The sequence below is a fragment of the Larus michahellis genome, chromosome 4 (genome assembly GCF_964199755.1).
Source record: "Larus michahellis chromosome 4, bLarMic1.1, whole genome shotgun sequence".
Classification (NCBI taxonomy): Eukaryota; Metazoa; Chordata; class Aves; order Charadriiformes; family Laridae; genus Larus; species Larus michahellis.
In genome coordinates, this window is record NC_133899.1 from 10,394,590 (window position 1) to 10,415,899 (window position 21,310).

Sequence of the window (21,310 nt, forward strand, 5' to 3'; positions counted from 1 at the left end):
CTAATCTACCAAGTACTCTTAGGACGAGTTCCTCAATAGACTGTTCATCCCCAGGGTACAAAGAATCCTCTAATGCCACATTCCAGTCTCATTTTAGAGAAGTCATTCAGGCTTATAAACAGTTACTGCAAACATGCAAATTGCAACATTAATAAACTACATTAAAAACAAACAAAAAACATCACACAAACCTCTGGGACTGGTCTCCAACAGTACTTACAAACTTACTGTCATAAAATAAAACAGAACATAGGCACATATGTATCTGTACTGTCCAAAGAAGCTGATATAAATCCTGTCCTTGAAGCTGACAGCTCTTTTGCTGGAGTGACTAATATGTTGATTTTGTGACCCGTGTTTATGCAACCCAATCTGAAAGTTTAACTCATAATACAGCATGGAAATGGAGACTTGTACAAAAGGAATGTGCACCGCCAGCAGTTCTCTTCCTAAAACTCCTCATATTTGAGAACACATTAAGCATTGCCAGTCAATGTTTAATAGTTATGTGTGTAAGCAATTCAGAACACCTGATTTCACAGAAAGCACATAACTTTTTACATTACTACATGATGACTGTATTAATCTGTGTAAGAAAATACATGTAGCATGGCTGTCCTAATATAAAAAACAGCTTAAGAGAGAACGAGCTACTGTAAATACAGCATCTGTCAAAGTTAAATAACTACAGGCTGCTTTTTTATCCACTTCATCCACAAACAGTAATTGCTGGCATTAGGAGGAATTTTTTCCTTCCAAAGGGAATCTACCAGAAGACAATTTTAGTTCTATTTAATGTAGTTTAATCTTGCTACATTTCAAAGCTCATTCTGCTGTTAGTATTCAAAGTAAATACAAGTATAATGTATACTCAGCACAGAAAACACTCATACACAATCTTAAACAGAAAGTAGAAAGTAGAGTTCAAAGACAAAACTTTAGAGCAGATTTGCTGCTATTTTAAACAGAATTAGGATTTGTATGAACTTACAGTAAGATTCCAGTTGATCTGCGGTATTCTTGTGTGAAGATTTAGACTGAACATAAGCAACAGAACTCCAGTAACCACCAATGCACTGCAGCTCACAAACTCAAAGAAATAAAGGCCTTCGCAAGGGGAGCATTCCATGATGGTCTCTATGCAGATGAATGCAATCAGTGCCAAAACCTAGGAAGAAAAACAAGTGGAAAAAATATAAATAGATTTCCACATTTTGAAAATAGCCACAAGTATTCCTGAAATTTCCATTGGGAACATGATCAGTTTACACTCAGGAATGTGTGATTTTAGTTTATAACAGGGCACTGTCTGAAGAGCAAAAACAAAGGCAAATTAATGCAAGACTTTCTGGATATCTCCTGTTTAACAAAGTATATTTCAGCAAAATTACAAAGAGCCTAACATGAAAATGACTGAGACACTCAGAAAGGCATGAAACCCCTTCAGGCCATTGGCTTAATATGTAAATGGCACCTCAAGCATTTTATTTCATTTTTCACCCATGACATGCTATTCCAAAACTTGAAGATGCAATGCATTTGTCTATTGGGCCAACCTCAAGCTCCATTATATAGTACTAATACAGTGTGATTGTGAAAGACATTTCAATAAAGCTATTATTTAAAATTTACTACCAACTTGAGTTCTACATCAGTTCAAAATACAAAATATTCAGGATCTCTAGCAGCCTCCAAAAATGCCTGCCTTTTTCATGTTTTGTTTTGTGTTTGTTTGGTTTTTTTGTTTTTGTTGTGTTTTTTTTTTTTACCATCAATATGCTATATTTCATGTAAAAACACATTTTATCATTCCTTTCTGCAATACAAGAGTTCAATTTAATATTTAGGAGTAAACAGTAAAAGTCACTATACTTAAAAACATCTGCCCAAAGACAAAACTAAAATATGTAAAAACCATACACCAATATTAGCTACCACTCATAGCTACCATTATATACCACTAATTAGCTACCACATACTACACAACTTAAGTCTATGTTTCAAACAGACACCTCTTTAAATATAACTGGTAAAAGAAAGACAGTTGCATGGACAGTTTTGTTTTGTTGTTGTTTGTTTTGGGGGGGGGGGGGGGAGAGTTTGTTGGTTTGGTTTTTTTTTAGTTTTCCATGGCAAGCAAGGAAAGCCTTAAGAGTGTTTTGCTTTGGTTTTCAAGACAACAACCCACCCACCCACTTACATTTTTCAGAAAGAATTCACTTTTTTGCTCTGCTGCAAAATTCTAATGAGACCGTAGTCAGTCACTTCAATTTAAGGATGAAGAACTCAGGGAGATAGCCTCCTCAGAGCTAAATACTCCATAATTTGAAGGTTTTCGCACAAACAAAATGTAAGTTTAAAAGACTTACAGAAGCCACAATACAAATCAGTTTCTGATAAATCCTTCTTTGACAACTTCAATAATGTTTTGCAGATATACTTTTTTACAGCATTTTTTATGATTCATCCATTAATCTCTCCTTGCCTCCTACAGCAAAACCAGCAGAATGAAGAAAAAGGATTTTGAAAGTTACCATTTTTGTCGCTAACATCAGCTGTCATTCTAAGTAAAGGACAATTCCCCACAGGCTTTGTTTGCCAAATTCTTCAGAATACAGTAGATAATGTACGTTTAAAAATGGATTAAGACAAAGCAAAACCTTTTTAATCAAAAAACTCACACATGGGTAGAAAGTCTCTCACCGTTTACTTAGCACACTCTCTTTTAAGAGACCACATGCCATACTAATTTTTGCCAGCTAATAGAGCAGGCCAATTCACATCAAACAAATTCTGAATGGATACCCAGTGACTAAACACTTAACTTCAGATTTTATCCTTGACACTGAATAGCTTTGGAAAAAAAGAAAGAAAGAATATGCAGTGAAATGGAACAGTCAGAAAACCAGAATCAAAGTCAATCTATAATTTCAGCAATGACAAATACAAAAATTTCTGCTCAGAACACAGCTTCATTTTACAGCACCAGGATGCAATGAAGTCTACCTTTTCTGGGAACACAAACCTCATAACTGAAGATGACACTGAATACAACTTAAAGAAAAAAAAAGAAGTAGAAATCTGAAAAAAATAAGTTGTTTCAAGCGGGATCAATATCAAGTATTAATGCTATATGTCAGGCTGGCAAAATTTTAACTTTTATAAGTTCCAATATAATGAAGTCTCCATTACTCTTGACACTATTTTTGATATATTATGACAGTTCTGAAATTTTTATTCTTTTCAAAGAAAAGGCTTTGCAATATTCTCTAGAAATACTGTAGTACAAGCCCAAAGAACAGTAGCTCCCATCTTCTAAAAATATGAACAGCTCTGAATTGTGCCACCAACGTTAGGCTGAAGGAGCCAAAAACTCTGCGCACCAATCCTTACACTGGGCCATGGCTACCTGGCATACAGAGTCACAGCTGTTTTGCTGATAAAAATCTCACACTGGCTCTTCTCCACACCAGACAGCATTGCTTCTTCGAGGCTGACATACCCATCTTAGCAGTCAGAGCTCAGAAAACATTAAAGAGTTTCTTGCATACAGGATTAGAAATAAATTATGTACTAAAGAGGCACTTGAAGCAATGAACTCTAATCATCACATGCTACTTATATACTCCCAAGCTCAGAATTAATAATTAATAAACTTCAGAGCAATTATATCTTAAGATTTCATTTTATCCTGAAGAAATTACAGAAGATATTTATCTGTAATACACCCTCGTAAGAAAAAAAATTGTTAGTTGTGTACACTTAGTTTGACTTAACCCAAAGCATCTTAAATGCAAGCAGAGATGAAGCTGTGCCATGGTTTAAGGAGCACGCAGCAGCTGCAGTGTACAGTGGCCTGGGCTGTGGCAGCCCACGTCTATTGATAGGTTTATCAGAAAGGTTAGGAGCAAATCTCAATCACTTCAGCTTAGGATAGAGATTGTGGCCACAAAGCAGAGGCTGTGTTTTGGAAACATGCACAAAAACTGACTGTTAACAGAAGGATTACCGGGATTGGGACACCTGAACACTTGTTGGTTGGCAGGGGGGGACAGGGGAAGGAGAACATTCCCCATGCACACAATTTATTTGTAACACTTTTGTACTTCAAGTAAGATTCCAACTAAATGTGTTACTTTTTTTGTTGCAATAAAAATATTTAACCCTCCTCAAAGATTATTCATCCTACCAGTGCTACAGATAATGCTTTCCTATTAACTGCCTATTATTTGTCTCACAACAAATGCTATGACAAAAATAAAATCCAAGTTAATCACCACATCAGAAAAAGCTATGCTCCCACAGAAACTCCCCTTTTCATAACCACAATACAAATCTCGGTCTTTAATAAGAAATATTTTCTCTTTGAAACATCAGGGTAATCTTGTCCTCCTACACATTTACAGACTTGCCAGAAGCACCCTTCCAATTAACTACAAATAATGTGAATCTTCTATAAAAACACACTAGTGCTGTTTTCACTGGCCATTCCACTCAGAGATGAACCTAATTTTGTTTCTAATTAAAAAAGTTAACTCCTCTGAACACATTAAATGAAAGTGAAATACATTACGGAATCAAACCCACGACTTCAACAGCTACATTACTTAAGTGTTGTGTGAACACTGCAAGATGAGCCAAAGCAGCTTGCCAAAGACCATGCTTCACCCAGTGATCAAGTTCATTTAAGAAAAAAGATGTGTTAACATTGTAAGTAAAATGCTTCCTTTTCTCTGCATTTTTAAATGTATGAAATAGATAATTTATGAGACAGGCTAAATAAATTAGGTAGTGAATTAGCACAGTTTTGCCACCCCCAATATGAGCTGGTTGACACGGCCATAGCACCAAGTGAAGTGATCCTAAGCATGACCCCTGAGCATCCCACCACCAGCTGCAGCCAGATCAGGGGTCAGTCTGGGTCTCAGCCACCCCAGCGTATTTTCTGAGAGACTTCAGTGCAGGTTTAGTACTAATCATTTTCTCCCGTTCTCTCACAGAGCTCTGTAACTACAATGAAAGTATCTTTTCTAACCTACGTTTATCTCCATTGCTTGCCTAGCACCATCACCACCTACTGCTCCAGCTAATCTACATGCAGCTCACAGCCTACCAAGGCTCAAAGACCTCAACAGTCCCTTCTCCAGAGCTTCCTACACTCCTCCCTCTGCTACGAAACACATCCAAGATAAAACTGCTGCCTTGCCTTAATGTGTTAGCTATACACATGCTCTCTTGGGAAGCGGGAGGAAGGAAGGACAAAGAGTCTCCCACCCCGCCAGGAAGCCCATGCTCCATCCAGACACGATCTGAGGATGCAGGGACTTGCTGCCCCAGGTGAGGGACTGCAGCAGAGAAAAACCCATGCTTCCAGCTGCTAAAGCTTTGCTCTTCATTTGTAATACAAGTCACCAACACCATCTCAGAAAACCAGGAGACAGGATCTACCTAGGCCTGCCTCTGCCTCCCACAACTGCAGTTACAGGACTGGCTAGGAAAAAAAAAAAAACCACAACCAAAAAAAACCGCAAACCAACCCCACACTCCAGCACTGTATCCAAGCACAGGTCTCAGCCGTTTGTCCACTGCTGGAGGTGACCCTTACTTTCACTTCACACCTCTTCTCATAGTTTAGGGTGAAGAGTGTTGACAAGGGGTTTTTCCACAAGCAGGAGTTTCAAGGTTGGTTTAGTGAGGAAAAATGAGAAGTTGAGTGTGGTTGGAGATATCCTCTTACACAAACTACTACTGTCTCCCACAAATGACACAGCTACAGCTTTCTCGGGCACAGTCAATTGAGAAAGTTTCCTCTGATGGATGAAACAAACCTTTTCAGCTGTTTCTCTCTGCACTGAGCACTTCAGGGAGTTTTCTATTCCAACCTAATTCCTCCAATGCTCTAACATTTGTATAACTCTTTTTAACAGTTGCTTTTGGTTTCCCTTCTACTTCCACTTGTCTTGAAATACATACAGTAGATATTGCGTTGAGATGCGACTCGCTATGTAAGTCACCATGGAAACATCTGCGTGCTCTACTGGATGCTCAGGCCCGTGCAGAGGCATCCCTAGGCTACCTGCAATACCACCTTTTTCTTGAAGAAGGGAGATGCGAGAGTCTGTTCAACAAAGCAGGATCAAGAATGAGCTTCAGAGAGAGAAGGTCTGGGTCTGCCCAGGTTTGTGGCAAATGTGTGCGAGACAGGTCTACCTCTGCAACAGAGCAAGCCTCCCCCTGCCCTCCATCCTTCATCTCCCACCAACACATAACACAAAGGCAGAAGGAGAAAGTCTCCAAGAGCAAGACTGAGTATGAGATGTATTTCCCAATAATTATTTTTTTGTGCTTTTTGCCTCAAATAAGCTGGCAAATTGTTATCCATTGTTCTTGTGTGGGACACTCAGGACTGCTCAGATAGATGATGTACAGCACAAGGCTATCATACTTCTGTCAAAAGACACCGGACCCCCCCACACACACATAAAGGCTCTATTCAGAGCCATGCAGCCCCTCACTGGAAAGGATGAAGCTACCACAATTTTGGACCATTTAATTCCTGAAAGAAAGCCTCTATACTGGGATCCAATATCCTTTAATTTAGCCACATTAGCCTCCTACCATTTTTGTATTCATCTCAACTTTCCTGTAAATTCCCCTGGAGAAGAGCCCTTAATGAAGAAATCATCTGCCTTAGGGCTATGCAAATGGCTTGTATTTACATCACTTTCTTGGCAACATGGGCACGTCAGACATAACACACTGTATTTTCCCAAAATGGAGAAAATGTGCTACGACAGGCACTGATGCTGAAAGAGAGCTTTTAGGAGGTTGCTAATGGTATATTTTTCCTGTCAGAACACGTTGTGTTTTATTTTTGAAGAAAATAATCAAACAACTTTGCACTAAAAATAAAAAAAGACATCTCTGCAATGAAAACAAAGTAAAAAATGAGTTTTCCTGTTTATCTAAAACCATACCACAGAAAGCCTTATTGTGTGGTTAAATGACATAATTACGCATGATTTCCAAAAAACCACAAAATGGTCAGCATTTTTTCTGCCTGAAAAATACCCACAGAATTTTAGTAAGAATGTCACACCACCAAGACATTTTTACATCCAGACTGTTTAAATTAATGGTACAGCACAATACATATGCACAAAATAGAGAAGAAATAAATTGCTTTTACACCACTTAAAGTATCTGAAGACATTAAACTTTCTTGAATTAAAATGGAGATTTATTGTTCTCATTTACTTGGCCCAGCAGTCCCAACTTAATGTATGAAACCAAGTGGGTCTCATTCCTTGCAAAGCACATGCACTTCCCACATCTAAAACAGCTGGCACAGATATGAATATTTGGGATCATATGGCTTAAACGCAGTCCTGCTTCTCCAGCAGGAAACCATCTTTTACCCTAAGCAGAAGAATGACTGATTTCCCGCCTGTTCCTAGTCTAGGACTTCAGTTCCTTAAGACTAAAAGAAATGTGTTATTAACTCTGGTAATGGGACTGCAAGGAGCCTTAAATCACAAATGAGTATTGAACTTCTCTTACAAGATAGAAAATTTAGGAAACTGACGCTTACCAGAGAGGGAAGCTTAAGAAGCACCAGTGATTCAGCACCCTGGATAAACTAAATGGCACTCTTATGGCACAAACTACAACACTGAACAAATCCAGAGAAACTCAACCAGACCTCCGAATTCGACTCGGATTTGATTTTGGTGGTGATGACAGAAATAACAGCAGAATATTTAGATTTCAGATCTTCATTGCACCTTTAGGGTTTTACATGAGGCTGCCATCCTTAAGTTTTCATTATTTCTTATGTCACTTTTGGATACAACATGGCAAGACTTCAACACATTAAATACTGTGGAATCTTTATTAAATCAGCTGATTGTTTGCCACCTCCAGCAGTTTTCTATAATCCTTGAAAGATTCAGCTGCTGCTGACTTCCCTTTCTCAACTTAGGCAAAAGACCAATTCTAAATACAGAACATATTTCTGAGGCCAGAAAGATTTTGATGGCATAGTATGAGAAAGGGTCATATTTAAGAACGACACTCAAAGTTAACAATAGAATGTTAGTTGTTTTGAAACATTAAGTATATCCGAACTAACATTTATTCTAAAAAAATAAAATAATTAACTGGACTATGGTGAACAGAAGAGATTCTCAACTGGCTAAAATAGAAATGCGTCAAGTTTTAAAAGTGAAATTACTCATAGAATCTAGAGTGAAAAAAAGCTGCAGACATGAAGTAGGAATTTATTTACCACTAACTATGCATTAATACAGTGTTTTGCTTATCGCTTGGACACACCTATTCAACAAACACTCTTATCTGCTAGATAAATGCAAAACCAAGTCCAAAACCAAATGGTACTTTACAATATGGAAATATTTTATGGTTTGGTGTTGGTTTTGTTTTTTAAAGAAAAAAACATAGTTCTTTCTGTTACTGCTAAATAATTTAAGATTTTTTCATGTTACATTTCTATTGTCCCCGAAGTAAATCCATTTTAGCATTCAAAGTACTAATTGAATGTGCTTCACGTTAAACTCAAAGAGGAGGCACCTCATGGCCCTGCGCTCAAGCCCCATCGTTGTCTCACCCGCTGTTACATTGGCACCTGTAAAGAGTTGCTCATCCCCACTCCACCTGCCTTTGCAGACCTGACACCAAGTTTGTCTTATTTACTTGCACCCAAACAAAACACAACCATCTTCCTAACAAAACAAACAAACCAAAAAACCAACAAACAAAGAAACCACTCTGATTTAGGTGTATTTCAGCTTTTATCCAACCAAGCAGGTGACCAAAAGAACCACTGACCAGAATCTGAAGCCAAGCCACGTGGCGAGGAGGTATTTGTTTTAGGCACATTACATTTTCTTACAGAAAAAGGAACGTACCATGCCACCTATCCCATAAACAAAAGCCCATCAACAGTTTTGCAGCAACCCCATCCTATAGGAACATTCACTTGGAGATCATACCAAGAGCCATGCTTTAAACAAAGGCAAACAAAACATGCAAAACACAAACAGTTTCTCCCACTGATTTCTTTCCACTAGAACCTGTGCCTCCAGTCCCCAGAACCAATTCATCTGTCTCATAATTCAAAATATTTTCATGAGCAACAGGTCCTGCAAGACAATAACGAACAAAACCCCAACATACCGTGTTTTACATTTCTAACTTTCCCATTTATATGCTGTATTAATCACTTAATTCTTATGCAATCCAGTGAAATGAACAACTCATAAATGGAATCTGTATCTATAGTACACTGAATTGTGCCGATGGCTTTAGTGAGTAGACATAAAATAGTAAGTTATATGAGGTAGGGTTCCCCCCGCTTTTCATTATTTCCTGATATTTGAAGCTTAATTTTCCCATTCATTGCCTCATACTCATTTTGACAGACATGTGCAAGTACAGCTTTTTATAGCCATCTCTCTAATTTCCAAACATCACAAGCGAGTCTCTCTATCGATACTGCCTGGTGCAAGGGTCAGCAGGTTCCTCAGGGGGAGCTGTAAACCACACAGGTCAGCAAGAAAAATCCCCCTCGGCAACCCTTGGCACAGCCACAGGGCAAAGGCAGTTCTGGCAGACCAACCACTGCAATACCTTCACATTGGACTTCACAACAGCGCTCCGGAGTGCTGGTAAAAACCATAATTAAATCACACACAGAACAGAAAATCGGAAATTCTTAAACAGTAAAACTACTCAACTAAGTTTCTTCAAGTCTAATTTTATCACAATTTGACTTGCATTTGCATACCATGTTCTTGCACATGCTAGGTAAAATTATGTCAGAAAAATACCTCACATTTCTTCAGTGCTGCACTAAATGTAATTTTGTATACATGGAGCCCTCTGCATCTTCCTCAGCCGCTGACAGCTGCACATAGTGGGGGCAGAAGGGTGGGAGAATAAAATATTTTTCATTAGTCCCACTTACTGCTAGTTATACTCCTGACAGCTTTACTACGATAGTAACACAGAGTAAAAATGACTACAGGAAATAAAATGGGGAGAAAACCGTGTAGCTTAACAGCTGAGTTCGAGAAAGTTTAGTAACCCTCACCTTCAGTCACCAAGGCAGGGAAAGATACAACTTAGCCTCCTTAAAAAAGCATTGGTAATTCTTGTTTTAAAGACTAATTTAATAGTGTCACTAAAAGTCACTAGTTTTGTATCAGCGTTTATTAGTGTGTTAATAACAACTGTGCAGGATGCTCAAGAGAGCAGGTCCAGCAGAGGTACCTCTGAGTACATTGTCCAACTTCCTATCCCCAGTCTTCCAGCAAGGGTACAGTATCCTCTTCAGTCCATTTCCTAGTATTTTCTATCAAGTCAAGCTGTAAGAACTCATAACTTATCATATCTTTGCTATTTAAACAAAATGGATAAATACAGTTACCCTATTTTTGTCTCCAGCCTGCACCCACATGTTCTGTATGGTACGTACACACACATGCTTTCTGCTGGGACACAGCAAGTTACTGAGACTCTGTTGGTATGATTTTTAAATAAAGTAAAAGAAAATTGGCTATTGCTTCACTTATGAGAATTCTCTATTTAGCTCTTAAAAAAAAAAGAAAAATCAACACTTTTGACCTGGGTTTGTGTCCCCATTCACGGTCATAGGGCAACCTGCACTCGAAACCTGGCTGTCACAACAATATTAAAACACAGTACTGTAAATCTGTAACAAACAGTAGGAAAAAATGGTTGGTTTTAAGAAGTAAAATTTACTCGTAAAATTTGTCAAGCATTTGATCTGCGCAGCCTCCTGTTTAACTAGTCTGTTAGGCTACTTTAAAAAGTGAAAGTTCTATTTTAACACTATCAGAATCAGTCTGTATCCTTTAAAGCCTCATTTAAACCCAATTATGAGTAAACATCAAACATCCCACAAATACTAAAACAAGAAAGGAATTTTAATGAGAAGACAGACAAGAACTTAAAGCAGTCCTAAGGAATCCATGAAAATTTTTTGGGGTTGTTTTTGTTTAAAGGAAATGGTGTAAATTGTCCTCGCAATCCCAACGTTCCCAAGATTGCAATCTGAAGGCCCCCGTAGATGCCATGCCTTAAAAGGCAAAAAGAGTCTAGACATACTGGTAAAACAGAACATTAAAAAAATAGATGTAGGCCAGAACATTAAAGAGCGCTGCCAGCTGTACTGGGGAATGCATGAAACCTTCAAGCCTGTCTTGCTGTTTAGACTGTTTCAGAAGCATTATACAGTAGTAACTCATCCAAAATAGAAAAGAGCCCACAAACTTTCATTGCATAACTGCAGATCCACCTACTCCCGATTTTATAACGCAAGAACAGATCTGCCCAAAGACTGCAAACGAACTTAGCACACTGCAAACACAGGACTATAAAATGTTGTTAACAACACATAAGCCCTGAGACTCTGGCAACAAATGCCTTTGTCTTCTTGGTCACCATTCTTACTGTCCTGCCACCAGGAACTAAACTTAGCGAACATCCCAAAGACTTCGAACGCTATCCTATAGTTCTGCAAGAGCCCTTTTTCCACAATACTCTACAAATGTTACTACGTGATAATCATAAAAAAATCATCATATAAAATTAAAAGATCCCAATGTTTAATAAAAGGTTTCACCTACATTAGATAAAAAGTTTCTAAGCATTAAATGCAACAATTAGTTTCTTTTAGAAGAGCACATGCTCAAACAACTAATTAATTTATTCACAACATTCAAGTGGCAGTATCAGTTCCTAGCATAAAAATAATTTAAGTTACTGAAGATTATTAAAGACTTGTAGAACTGAAGTATTTCATAATATTCATGGATGTGCTTGTTGCTTTCTTGCATGAATATTTCAGTTTAAAATGTACAAAATTACTAATATGGAAACACGTGTAGTTGATTCGTAAAATAATTTTGCAAAAAATTGCCAGAACTATTATGAGTAGTGCTGTATCACTGGCAGATTTACAGCATTCGAAAATAACAATGTTTAGCTTAAGTGAAAGTTACAGCAGAAGTACCACCATATGCAACTCCAGATCTAAGCACAGGACAGATTTCTACATACCAGGCACATGGTTGCTGTGCTTTTAAGCTGTGCTGTAGTGAAGGGAACTCCAGGAACAATTTCAGCTCACTTGCAAGCTGAACACTTTGTGAACCTACATACAAGCTAGAGAAAATTGAAAGAAGCATCTTGAACAAGACATTATTCAAGCATCAACACCCGAGTATCAAGTTACATACTAAAAAAAGTTTAACTACAGACAGTGCTGAAGATACTTGTTTGGGTAAAAATGCATCATATTCTTCTACAAGCTAAGGCATTAAATACCAGAGCCTTAATTACAATTCATTAAATACAACAGTCAGAAGTGTGATACTCAAGAGTTTAGTTCCCAGTCTAATTTGCACATAGTGAGATAAAAACATTAAGAATTACTTGGCTTACCTGAAACCACATTTCAGGCACTATGCAGTTCTGGGAACATACTGCAGCGTGAGTACAGATTTCATCCTGGACATCTACTAAATAAAACACCGCTTAAGACCCATCATTGTAAAGACTTCATGACTTGATTCATGCTGTTGTGTACTGCATGAGCTTCTCAGCGCGGGCAGGTGCTACACCAGCTCCAAGAGCTGCCTGCCCATAGTCAGTCATGGTTTTGACCCATCTGTCCCCTACTCACATTCTTCCACTTATTCTACATCAGGTTGGTGTTATCCAGCTTTTGCCTTCCTCCTCCCGTATTCTGAAGAGTTGATGGTACAAATTCCAGAGAAAACTACATATTACTTCCATGTTTTGAAAGCAACTGACTACACAAGTCATCTCATTTGAAAAAAAAAAAAAAAACACACAACACACCAGGATGTATTTTTTTTTAGTCCAGCTCTAATTCAGAAGTAGCAACTACTACCACTACGGAGTAAGAGCAGTTGATCCACTGTTAAAGTGTCTATTCATTGTGCACCTAGTCCTCTTTGTATACAGAATTTCAGTACAAAATTGTTTGTTGAGGTCTAGAAGCAAGGCAGGTATTTCCAAAATGCAATTCTGAGCACAGGATAACTACTATCAAAAAGAATGCAAGTAGATTTGCTAAAGTGATGCGTTAACTCACATCAGAAATAAGAGATTCCTCCTATACTGGTTATGTTACAAGAAAAACATCACCTCTTAAATTTCTAGTCCTTCTCCTTGTCTTCTTATCTCAAGATAATTAAATCACTAGGGAGGCTCATCAACAAAAGACATTATCAGAAAGATTAAAAGAAAAGGCAGGTTTCCAAATAATAATCTCATTAGAACTACATTTCCTACTGTAGCATCTACAATTACTGTAGTGTATCTACTACTATTACATTGGTTCATAATGGGAGGGGAAAAAAAATAGAGCATACTTATGGCAGAGATTATAGAAATTTCTTCTGAAAGCAGAATTTAAAACTATCCACCATCTTAGAGGGAAATTTATAAGAGGAATTTGGAGTTTACTGACAGTAGGACACCAGCCCCTAGCCCTGGAGAGACACCAAGGAAGAGACCAAAACCCATCAACTTTTCTGTGGTAAGGCAACCAGTCTTTTCTTTAGTTGCATGCAGAAACAATAAAAAGCAAAGCTAAACAGAGTTATCTCATCATTCTTCCTCCTATGATAAATGTCAGTATAAAAATACCATCGCACAGCAACGCAGACCTTTAAAAAGAAATCTTTCCAAAGAGACATTGAAGAGACATGGTTTAACCTAAAGAGGATTTCTAAGCATATTTGTGTATTACAAATTTGATCCTTTTAATATGATAATGTAACAGTCGTCGTCCAAATGCCAAAGATCACCAGTATCCACTGTCCTACTTAACATCTTCTGAACAAGCAGCTACAAATACCACTGAGAATCAAAGCTCAATATACAACACGCAAAGTCACAGCGATTTCTTACATAAACGCACATTTATTATTTGGAAATTATAAAAGAAGGAAGATGCAGTTAACCACAGAATGACTATAAATCACCAATGCAATCCCAGGACGTAACAGGAGAGGCATCTCCACCGAAGGCTTGCAGAGTGCCATGTGATAGGCACTGGTAAGGTTACCTACTGCTCAGGTCGTGCCTACTGAGAAACCATTACCCCAGTCGTGGTGGTGTGAGGAAGGGCTCTCAGGCAGTCCCAAGACCAGAGAGCCCAGGTCCAAAACAACTCTGTCCTGCTTTGTGCAGCAAGATGAAGCTGAGCACGGAGAGCTGTTCCCAAGTGCACCAAGGAGCCATTACGGAAGGTGGCAATGTTAACACAAGAACAAATGGCTACAAATTTGCCAGGATTAAGTTCACACCAGAAGTGATGAAGGCTTCTATACTTCCGAAGTGCAGAACAAATGAACAAAAGCTAACATTAAAGTGAAACTATCACTTATGGAGAGCACAGTTAGGTACAGGGCTGCCTGTGACACCGCAGCTGCCTTAGGAGGCTCAGATGTCTCCTGCAGTGCTGCGCTTCTCACAGAGACCTGACCGCCACAGAGTGACCTTACCATGCAATAAATATGACAGAGAATGTCATCTACTGACCTCTGTCAGGTATGTCTAATTGTCTGCAGCTTAGTTAACAACCTGTTTACATAAAACCAAACTTCATAATAACTAATGTGAAAGAAATCTCATTTTACTCACATTGCATTCAGCGGCTAACTGGTAACTTCTGCGATGTTCAGAATGAGAACTGCCTGCAAAGCACCCAGCTCCCCGCTCTAACCACCCATAAAAAGAAGAGATAAGGAATCAGGCTGCGACACAGTACTGCAGAGAGATCCAGGGAGCAAAAGGAGCAGGGAAAAGTTAGACACACTGTAAGATGCGGCACACAGGACTGGGGCAGAAGGCTGGGGACTCCATCTACTCCTCCCCTCCAGAAGCCATCAGAACAAGAAGCTGAGCTGAAGGCATAAGGCAGCAGTGATAATTAAATATGAGATTACTGAACACCTCAATATTTCTCTAACAGATTCTAATAGTTAGCAATTAGCTCCCTCCTTGGAAGATAAATGTTTTACTCCAATTTTTTAGTTAATTAACAATGAAAATTCACAACAGTCTTATTACTCATGTTGGCATGTATTACAGGCTTTTTGAATTTTGTTTTGTTCATCGCAACAGATCCTGATAGCAAAGAATTTTACTGTAGTCCTGGCCTTAACCAATTTCTGGATCTGGAAATGTATAATGACAGTAAGCCACAAAACAACTTTTTCCAATGTTCAGCTACTCCCCACCAATGAAGATGGAACTTTTTATTCTGAAAATTGTGAACATATGAACTGCTATTCCCACCAGATTTCATTAGCTCAAAATCTTGCCTCCACTCATAGGCCACAGCACATGCTATAGAGAACAAGACAAGAGCAAGCATGCAGCGATACTTCCCAGTGCACTCATCAGCAACTCGTAGCTCAGAGACCTCCCAAGCAGAAGTATTATCTTCTTTAAAAGGAGTCTCTGATGGATTTTTGTAGCATTTGGAACAGACAGATGAGGAAAAGAAAGTCTAGGGCTGTCCGAGCCACAAAGGCCATCACTAACCACCTCAAACGCCATCCTCTTTTAAGCTAGCATGTGATAAAGGTCTTCTGACACTTGCTACTTCCATCAGAAGGTTGCTCTGATCTTACCGCTCCAGCTAAACCATTCCCAACCACTGGCAACATCACTAGCACTGGCCAGGCACAACTTTTCACATCAACTTCCACAGCTGTTAAAGGTAATATATTGTTACTTTAAACCTGTGAAAACCTGGCAGGATCCAGGTGAGAACCAACGAGGCTCCCAACAGGGTCCTGCCTGGTTTCCTCACAACTCACCTGGTGGCCTGGTGAGCAGCCTACCCAGAGCTACAGTTCTCAAAGAAACTAAGTAGCAGACAACAGGCAGTCACCATGGTAGTAAGATCCTTGAAGGTGCAGAATTATAACCATCAAGAAAAAATAATAATGCATTTAGAAAAGCTAAAGAGAAAAATAAAGCGGGGGGGGGGGAGCGGGCAATCTCATCTAAAGTGAAATGATTTCCAGCAAAGAGGTGGTACCTGCTAACCAGCCCACCTCTTTTGGATGGCAGCAATGATTCCTCACATAGTAAACACCTTTCTTCAGCAAGCACGCTCAGAAAAGGAGCAACTCTCCTTCAGAAATTCAAGGGAATAGGAAGGAACTACTGAAATGAAACAAGCCATTTGAGGATGTCCACAGGAAAGTTTTCCAGGGATATCTGTTTGATTATTGTACGATAATCTCCATGGGAAGTATTAAAGCTCCCAAAAGCTTGAGAAACATTAAACCATGCCAGAGAGTAATGAAAATAAACTCTGAAGAGCTTTTCTGCTCTGGTCTCCAAGGAGAGCTATCTAATCTCTCACATCTGCCGTATGGCAAGGTACTGCTCCATCTAAATGCTGGAAAGTCAGCTGAGACAATTTCCACCTAGATTTCAACTTCCCTACAGGAAAAACATTTCTTTGGTTAGTACACAACTGTACTGGCTTCTCCCTGACTTCCATTTCAAGTTCAAACCCTCATTTAAAAAAAAAAAAAAAAGGAAAAGGAAAAAGGGCACAGAAACAAACACGAGAGCTTTGTACTACTTTAAGTCTTCCCCCACATTTCACTTCCCTTCCAGCCTGCCTGAGGACACCCCATCGGGTGTCTGAGTCCCTCCATAACCCTGAACGCTCCTCTCCTGACGTGGTCCAGCACTCACCACCTTCCTTCGAGCTCCTTCTGTGAGAGTGGCTTACAGCTCCAGCCCCACCTACAGCAGATGTTTCCGCACAGATCCAAACACACACAACTATTTGAACAGAGCAGTAAGAGACAGGCAAGAGAGCTACTTTCCTAAAAGCTCACCTACCTAACAATAAAACTTTCAAAAAGAGGAAAATCGGTTCAACACTAAGCTGTTCCACATGGGTCCTTTTATTACTTCCTTGCTATTCTTCATATTGAATATTACTGGCCATTAGCAGGCAGCCGTATGTACTACGTAACTGTTCGACTTCGCCTTGGATATTAATAAGAAGCCCTAAATAGTAAAATACAGGTTTCTTAGTTTGCATAACCAATTTAAAATCAACACAGAAACACAATGCTATTCAGCCTTTTCTGGGAGTCAAGGGAAAGTAAGCCAAAATAAGACTCAGAAACAAGCTGCACAATGCTATACAAGGATCATTATCATAACCCATTATGTCAGTGTCCCTTTAGAGGACACTTCAGGGCATTTTTCTCTTGAAATATTAATAAATATGAATTAAAATTATTCTTCCCTCTAGCAGCACTTAAATTACTACATATGCCTAAAATGTCATACTGCTTTCCATCTTCTAACAACTCCTGTAACAGTATTTTGAATCAATAAAGACAAATCTACAACAAAATAAGAGAGCCCTACAACCATCTATTTTCAGTCACTTGGTTTGTTTTTTTTTTTCCTCCCCATTCCCTGTTCCTTTTGCTTTTATAATAATAATTAAAAAAAAAAAATCGGCATTTGGAAGAAGAGCCATTTAAGCCATAATGGCCAACAGTTATCTTTCATATACAGCACTAGGAACTAATTTGCGGGAAGTCCTTCAACTGCAGATTAGAGCAAACAGCAATGCTTGTCTTGAGCTGATACTTTTGTCTGCCAATCATATATGTATTTTAAGACAAATCCTGATGCCAAATGAAGCACATGCACTGTAATCTTTCCTGTAGCATTCTTTTTACTAGACTATATTTAGAGACCTTTTTTCTTAACTAATATTTGTCTTTTTCTTTTCAAGTTTTCTTGGGTGCAATAAAGGGAGTTTCCCGTTTTTAAGAGCTAGAGTCCTACACTACGGACCTTGATACATTTTAGCTCCTACAGTATTTTTGTAAAGGTATTATTATACATTATAATTAAAATAATTACACTTGGCAAATAAGCAAATTAAGTGGAATGTGTTCTCTCTTCTCTTTCTTTTCCTAAACTGCTCAGTTTTCCATCGATTTGCAAATTTAGTCTGTTCTACCAGTCATTACCATGAATTAGATAGAGCTTCTTTTGAGTACAATTCTGCAGAAACTAAGCGTGTCGAGATGGTACACAGGTTCCCACCCTATACTAGCTAATTTCATCTCTTGTAAACTTCTGACCCACCGAATTCACACACTCCATAGGAGGCAATGCACAGCATCTCAGCTCCCTCTTATTGAAAAGGCATGAAACATCGCTCAGTTCCCCTGCAGATACTAATCTGCACACACACACACCTTCCTAACGATGTACTGGAATTAATGACGTCTTTGTTCAACAGACAAGAAAACTCCTGTACCTGTAACTCCAGCACAGGGTGGTTTTCCCCCCATCTTTCTTTACAAGACTTCAAAAATTAAGAGGTGCACGCCATGTAACTTTGGAACTTGTTCCAAGCAAACCAGAGTTTAATAATAAAGAATTCACTTACTCATGATCAGTAATCACTCAATTTAATTACAAGCTTTTAACGTGACTTGCCACAGTTACTATTGTATTACAGAAAGGATCGGCAGTAGCAAGAGAAACAAAAATCCCGAGGGCAGATTATTTCACTGTATTAGGAAGCACCACCCCAGGATTTCTACCACACGGACCATTTTTAACAGCTCAAAGACAGGTAGATGTTGCGCAGTGATGACAGATTCTTTGGCTTGAGTCCTGAAAACACATAATGCAAATACAACTATTCATTAAACTACTCGGGTAACACACTCATTGCTACCACTTGCAGACCACAGACTCTGTCCTAGACCGAGATGAGAAGAAAACAAATCACACTTTCAAATCCTGGATTTTACTGGGTATTCATAAAAAGTGATCATAGATTCATCACCACAGTCCTCTATAAGCTTGTGTCACTGTTGAATCTAGGCTATTTTCATGTATTTTACATGAAACCTGTATGTGCAAGCTTTGTCTTGTACTAACCAGCAGTGGTTTTAAGTGCCGAAGTCGTATAAATATGAAATGCTAAAGTGTTCCTGCCATCACAGTCCTCAAAGAACTCACCCATTTTAAGGGAAAACAATCTGTAGCACCCAGTAAGAAAGTACTTAAAAATTTATTTCAAGCTTATCACCATGTTCATAAATACTTATTTTAAAATATCCTGAAAAACACATTTACTGATTTAAAAAAATACTAGTACCAAAGTGACCTTGAAAGTGGATCAGACAAAGATAAACATCAGCATCATCAACAGAAAAACTAACAGAACACTTAGGGTGCTACTACACATTTAGCTGCTATGGTGCTCTAAGCCTTGCATGGACTGTTTAGCTGTTCAAGGTACATGAACAAACACAGCTCACGTTTTATTTCAGGATGGAAAAAAGTGGGTTTGGGGGTTTGTTTTCCTCTGGGTTTCTTTTCTTTTACTCTGCACACTTAAGAGAACTTCAGCCTGTTACAGGCAGGCCCATAAGCAAATACTGTGCAGGCACCCACTAAGGACAGCCCAGGCCTGAGCTCCTCACCTGGACACCTCAGGTGCTTCCAACAGCGTCTGGCTCTCACAGAGGGACACCGGACCAGGACACATGCCTCGTCTCACAGCTGGAACCATGGTGCCCCCCCCCCCCCATGGCGTGGCTCTCCCCGAGGGACACCGGACCAGGACACACACCTCACCTCACAGCTGGGCACACGGTGGTTGCCCCCATGGCGTGGCTCTCCCCGAGGGACAGAGGCTCAGGACACACGGTGGTTGCCCCCAGGGCCCGGACACAGACACACTTCACCCCACGGCCGGCACACGGCTGCCCGCGCCGCCAGGCGCCTCACGGCCTCCCCGGGTCAGGCCCGGCGCCTGTCTCCAGCCACGGCCACACGGCTCTCCCAGGCCTCTCCGCGGTAAGCCCAACAAACCGAACGAACATTTAATACTTAAACTGAAGTATTTTTATGTACTCAGAAGCTGCCGTTCTTTTTTTTTAAGCCTATACAAGGCCCGCAGAGGTGGGGTTTTTTAACGCCCCAGCGCTCCGCGGGCGCGGGCAGAACCTGGCGCGCACGCTGAGGTAAATCTTTCACCGAAGTCAAGCGGCACAGCCCCTACAAATCCCGCCGTAATGGAGGCCGGGCCGGGCACACCACCTGAGCTCCGGACACCCGAAACCCGCCGTCGGGGAGCTACGGGCCGGGCCGGGGCTGACAGAAGCCCCACCGCCGCGGCGGTGACCGCTCTCCTCGGCGCCGGGTGACACGGCGCTCCCGGCCGCCTGAAATGGAGGACGGTTGGGCGGCCGCCAGGCGCCCCGCCCGCAGGTACGCACCTCGCCGCCGGGCCTCCCCGCTCCCCGCCGCGGGGGAAGGAGCCCGCCGGGGGCTGGGGAGGGAAAGGGGGTGGGTCTCTCCCGCGGGGCCGCTCCCCGCCGGCGGTACCTACCACCTCTGCCAGCTTGATCCTGCCGAAGGTGCCCCGCAGGTAGTCCAGGTCGCAGCGGAGGCCGCCCAGCCCGCGGCGCTGGCTGACGGGCTCGGTGGTGGGCTGGTAGGGGCTGCTGGCCCCCGAGATCATGGAGGTGCTGGACGCCTCGCCGTCGAAGCCCTCCAGGTCATCGCCGTTCCTCATGGCGCCGGTGGCTGCGGAGGAGCTTCGGCCGCGGAGCTCCGGCCCGAGCCGCGCCGCGCTCACCTAGCGGAGCGCCGGCGGCATGGCTGCCCCGGTCCCGCCTCAGGCGGGGCGGCGCGGGGAGGGCAGCATGCCGCGGGGCGGTGCGCAGGAGGAGGCGGCGGAGGGACCGCCCGGGCCGGCCTGTGCCTGGGACGGGACCGCCGGGCCGCCCTCAACCCCTCGGTGGCGCGGGCAGCCCGCCGCTCGCTCCCGGCAGGGCGGCTGGGCTCCCACCGGCGATGCCGCCGCTGCTCCGCCCCCTGCGCCCAGCGGAAAAGGCGGGGAGAACCCGGGCAGCGCCCGCCCCACACCGCCCGCCGCCCCCGGCCCGCCCCGCCCCGTGTTCGCCACCTGCCCCGGTGCTGGCCACCGCCGTCGGTGCCCCCGCGGGGTGACACCAGGGGGAATGAAAGGTCTGCGGCCTTAAAAGCTTCCTGACTGCGGGGTGCTTCAAAACGCGTTGATGTTTGCACTGAGAAAGCGGTACGGGCGTTTCAAAGCGTGTTCGCGCGGCGGAGTTGAGCCCTGGAGGTACGCGGCGCGCTCAGGCTGCGCCCGCCGGCGTTCCAGTGCTGGAAACCCTCGGCGTATTCT

At 41.4% G+C, this 21,310-nt stretch overlaps 1 protein-coding gene across 1 annotated transcript in view; it reads right to left on the minus strand.

Annotated features, from left to right (window-relative positions):
- Positions 1-20,969, minus strand: part of CMTM4 (CKLF like MARVEL transmembrane domain containing 4) — a 33,749-nt gene extending 12,780 nt beyond the window's left edge. Inside the window, exons 1-2 of the mRNA XM_074582898.1 lie at positions 20,489-20,969; positions 992-1,168 (exon numbers count right to left, since the gene is read on the minus strand). Of these exons, the coding sequence (XP_074438999.1) occupies positions 992-1,168; positions 20,489-20,674 (363 nt within the window). The 5' untranslated portion in view covers positions 20,675-20,969. The remainder of the gene's footprint in view (positions 1-991; positions 1,169-20,488) is intronic.
- Between the last annotated feature and the right edge of the window lie 341 nt (positions 20,970-21,310).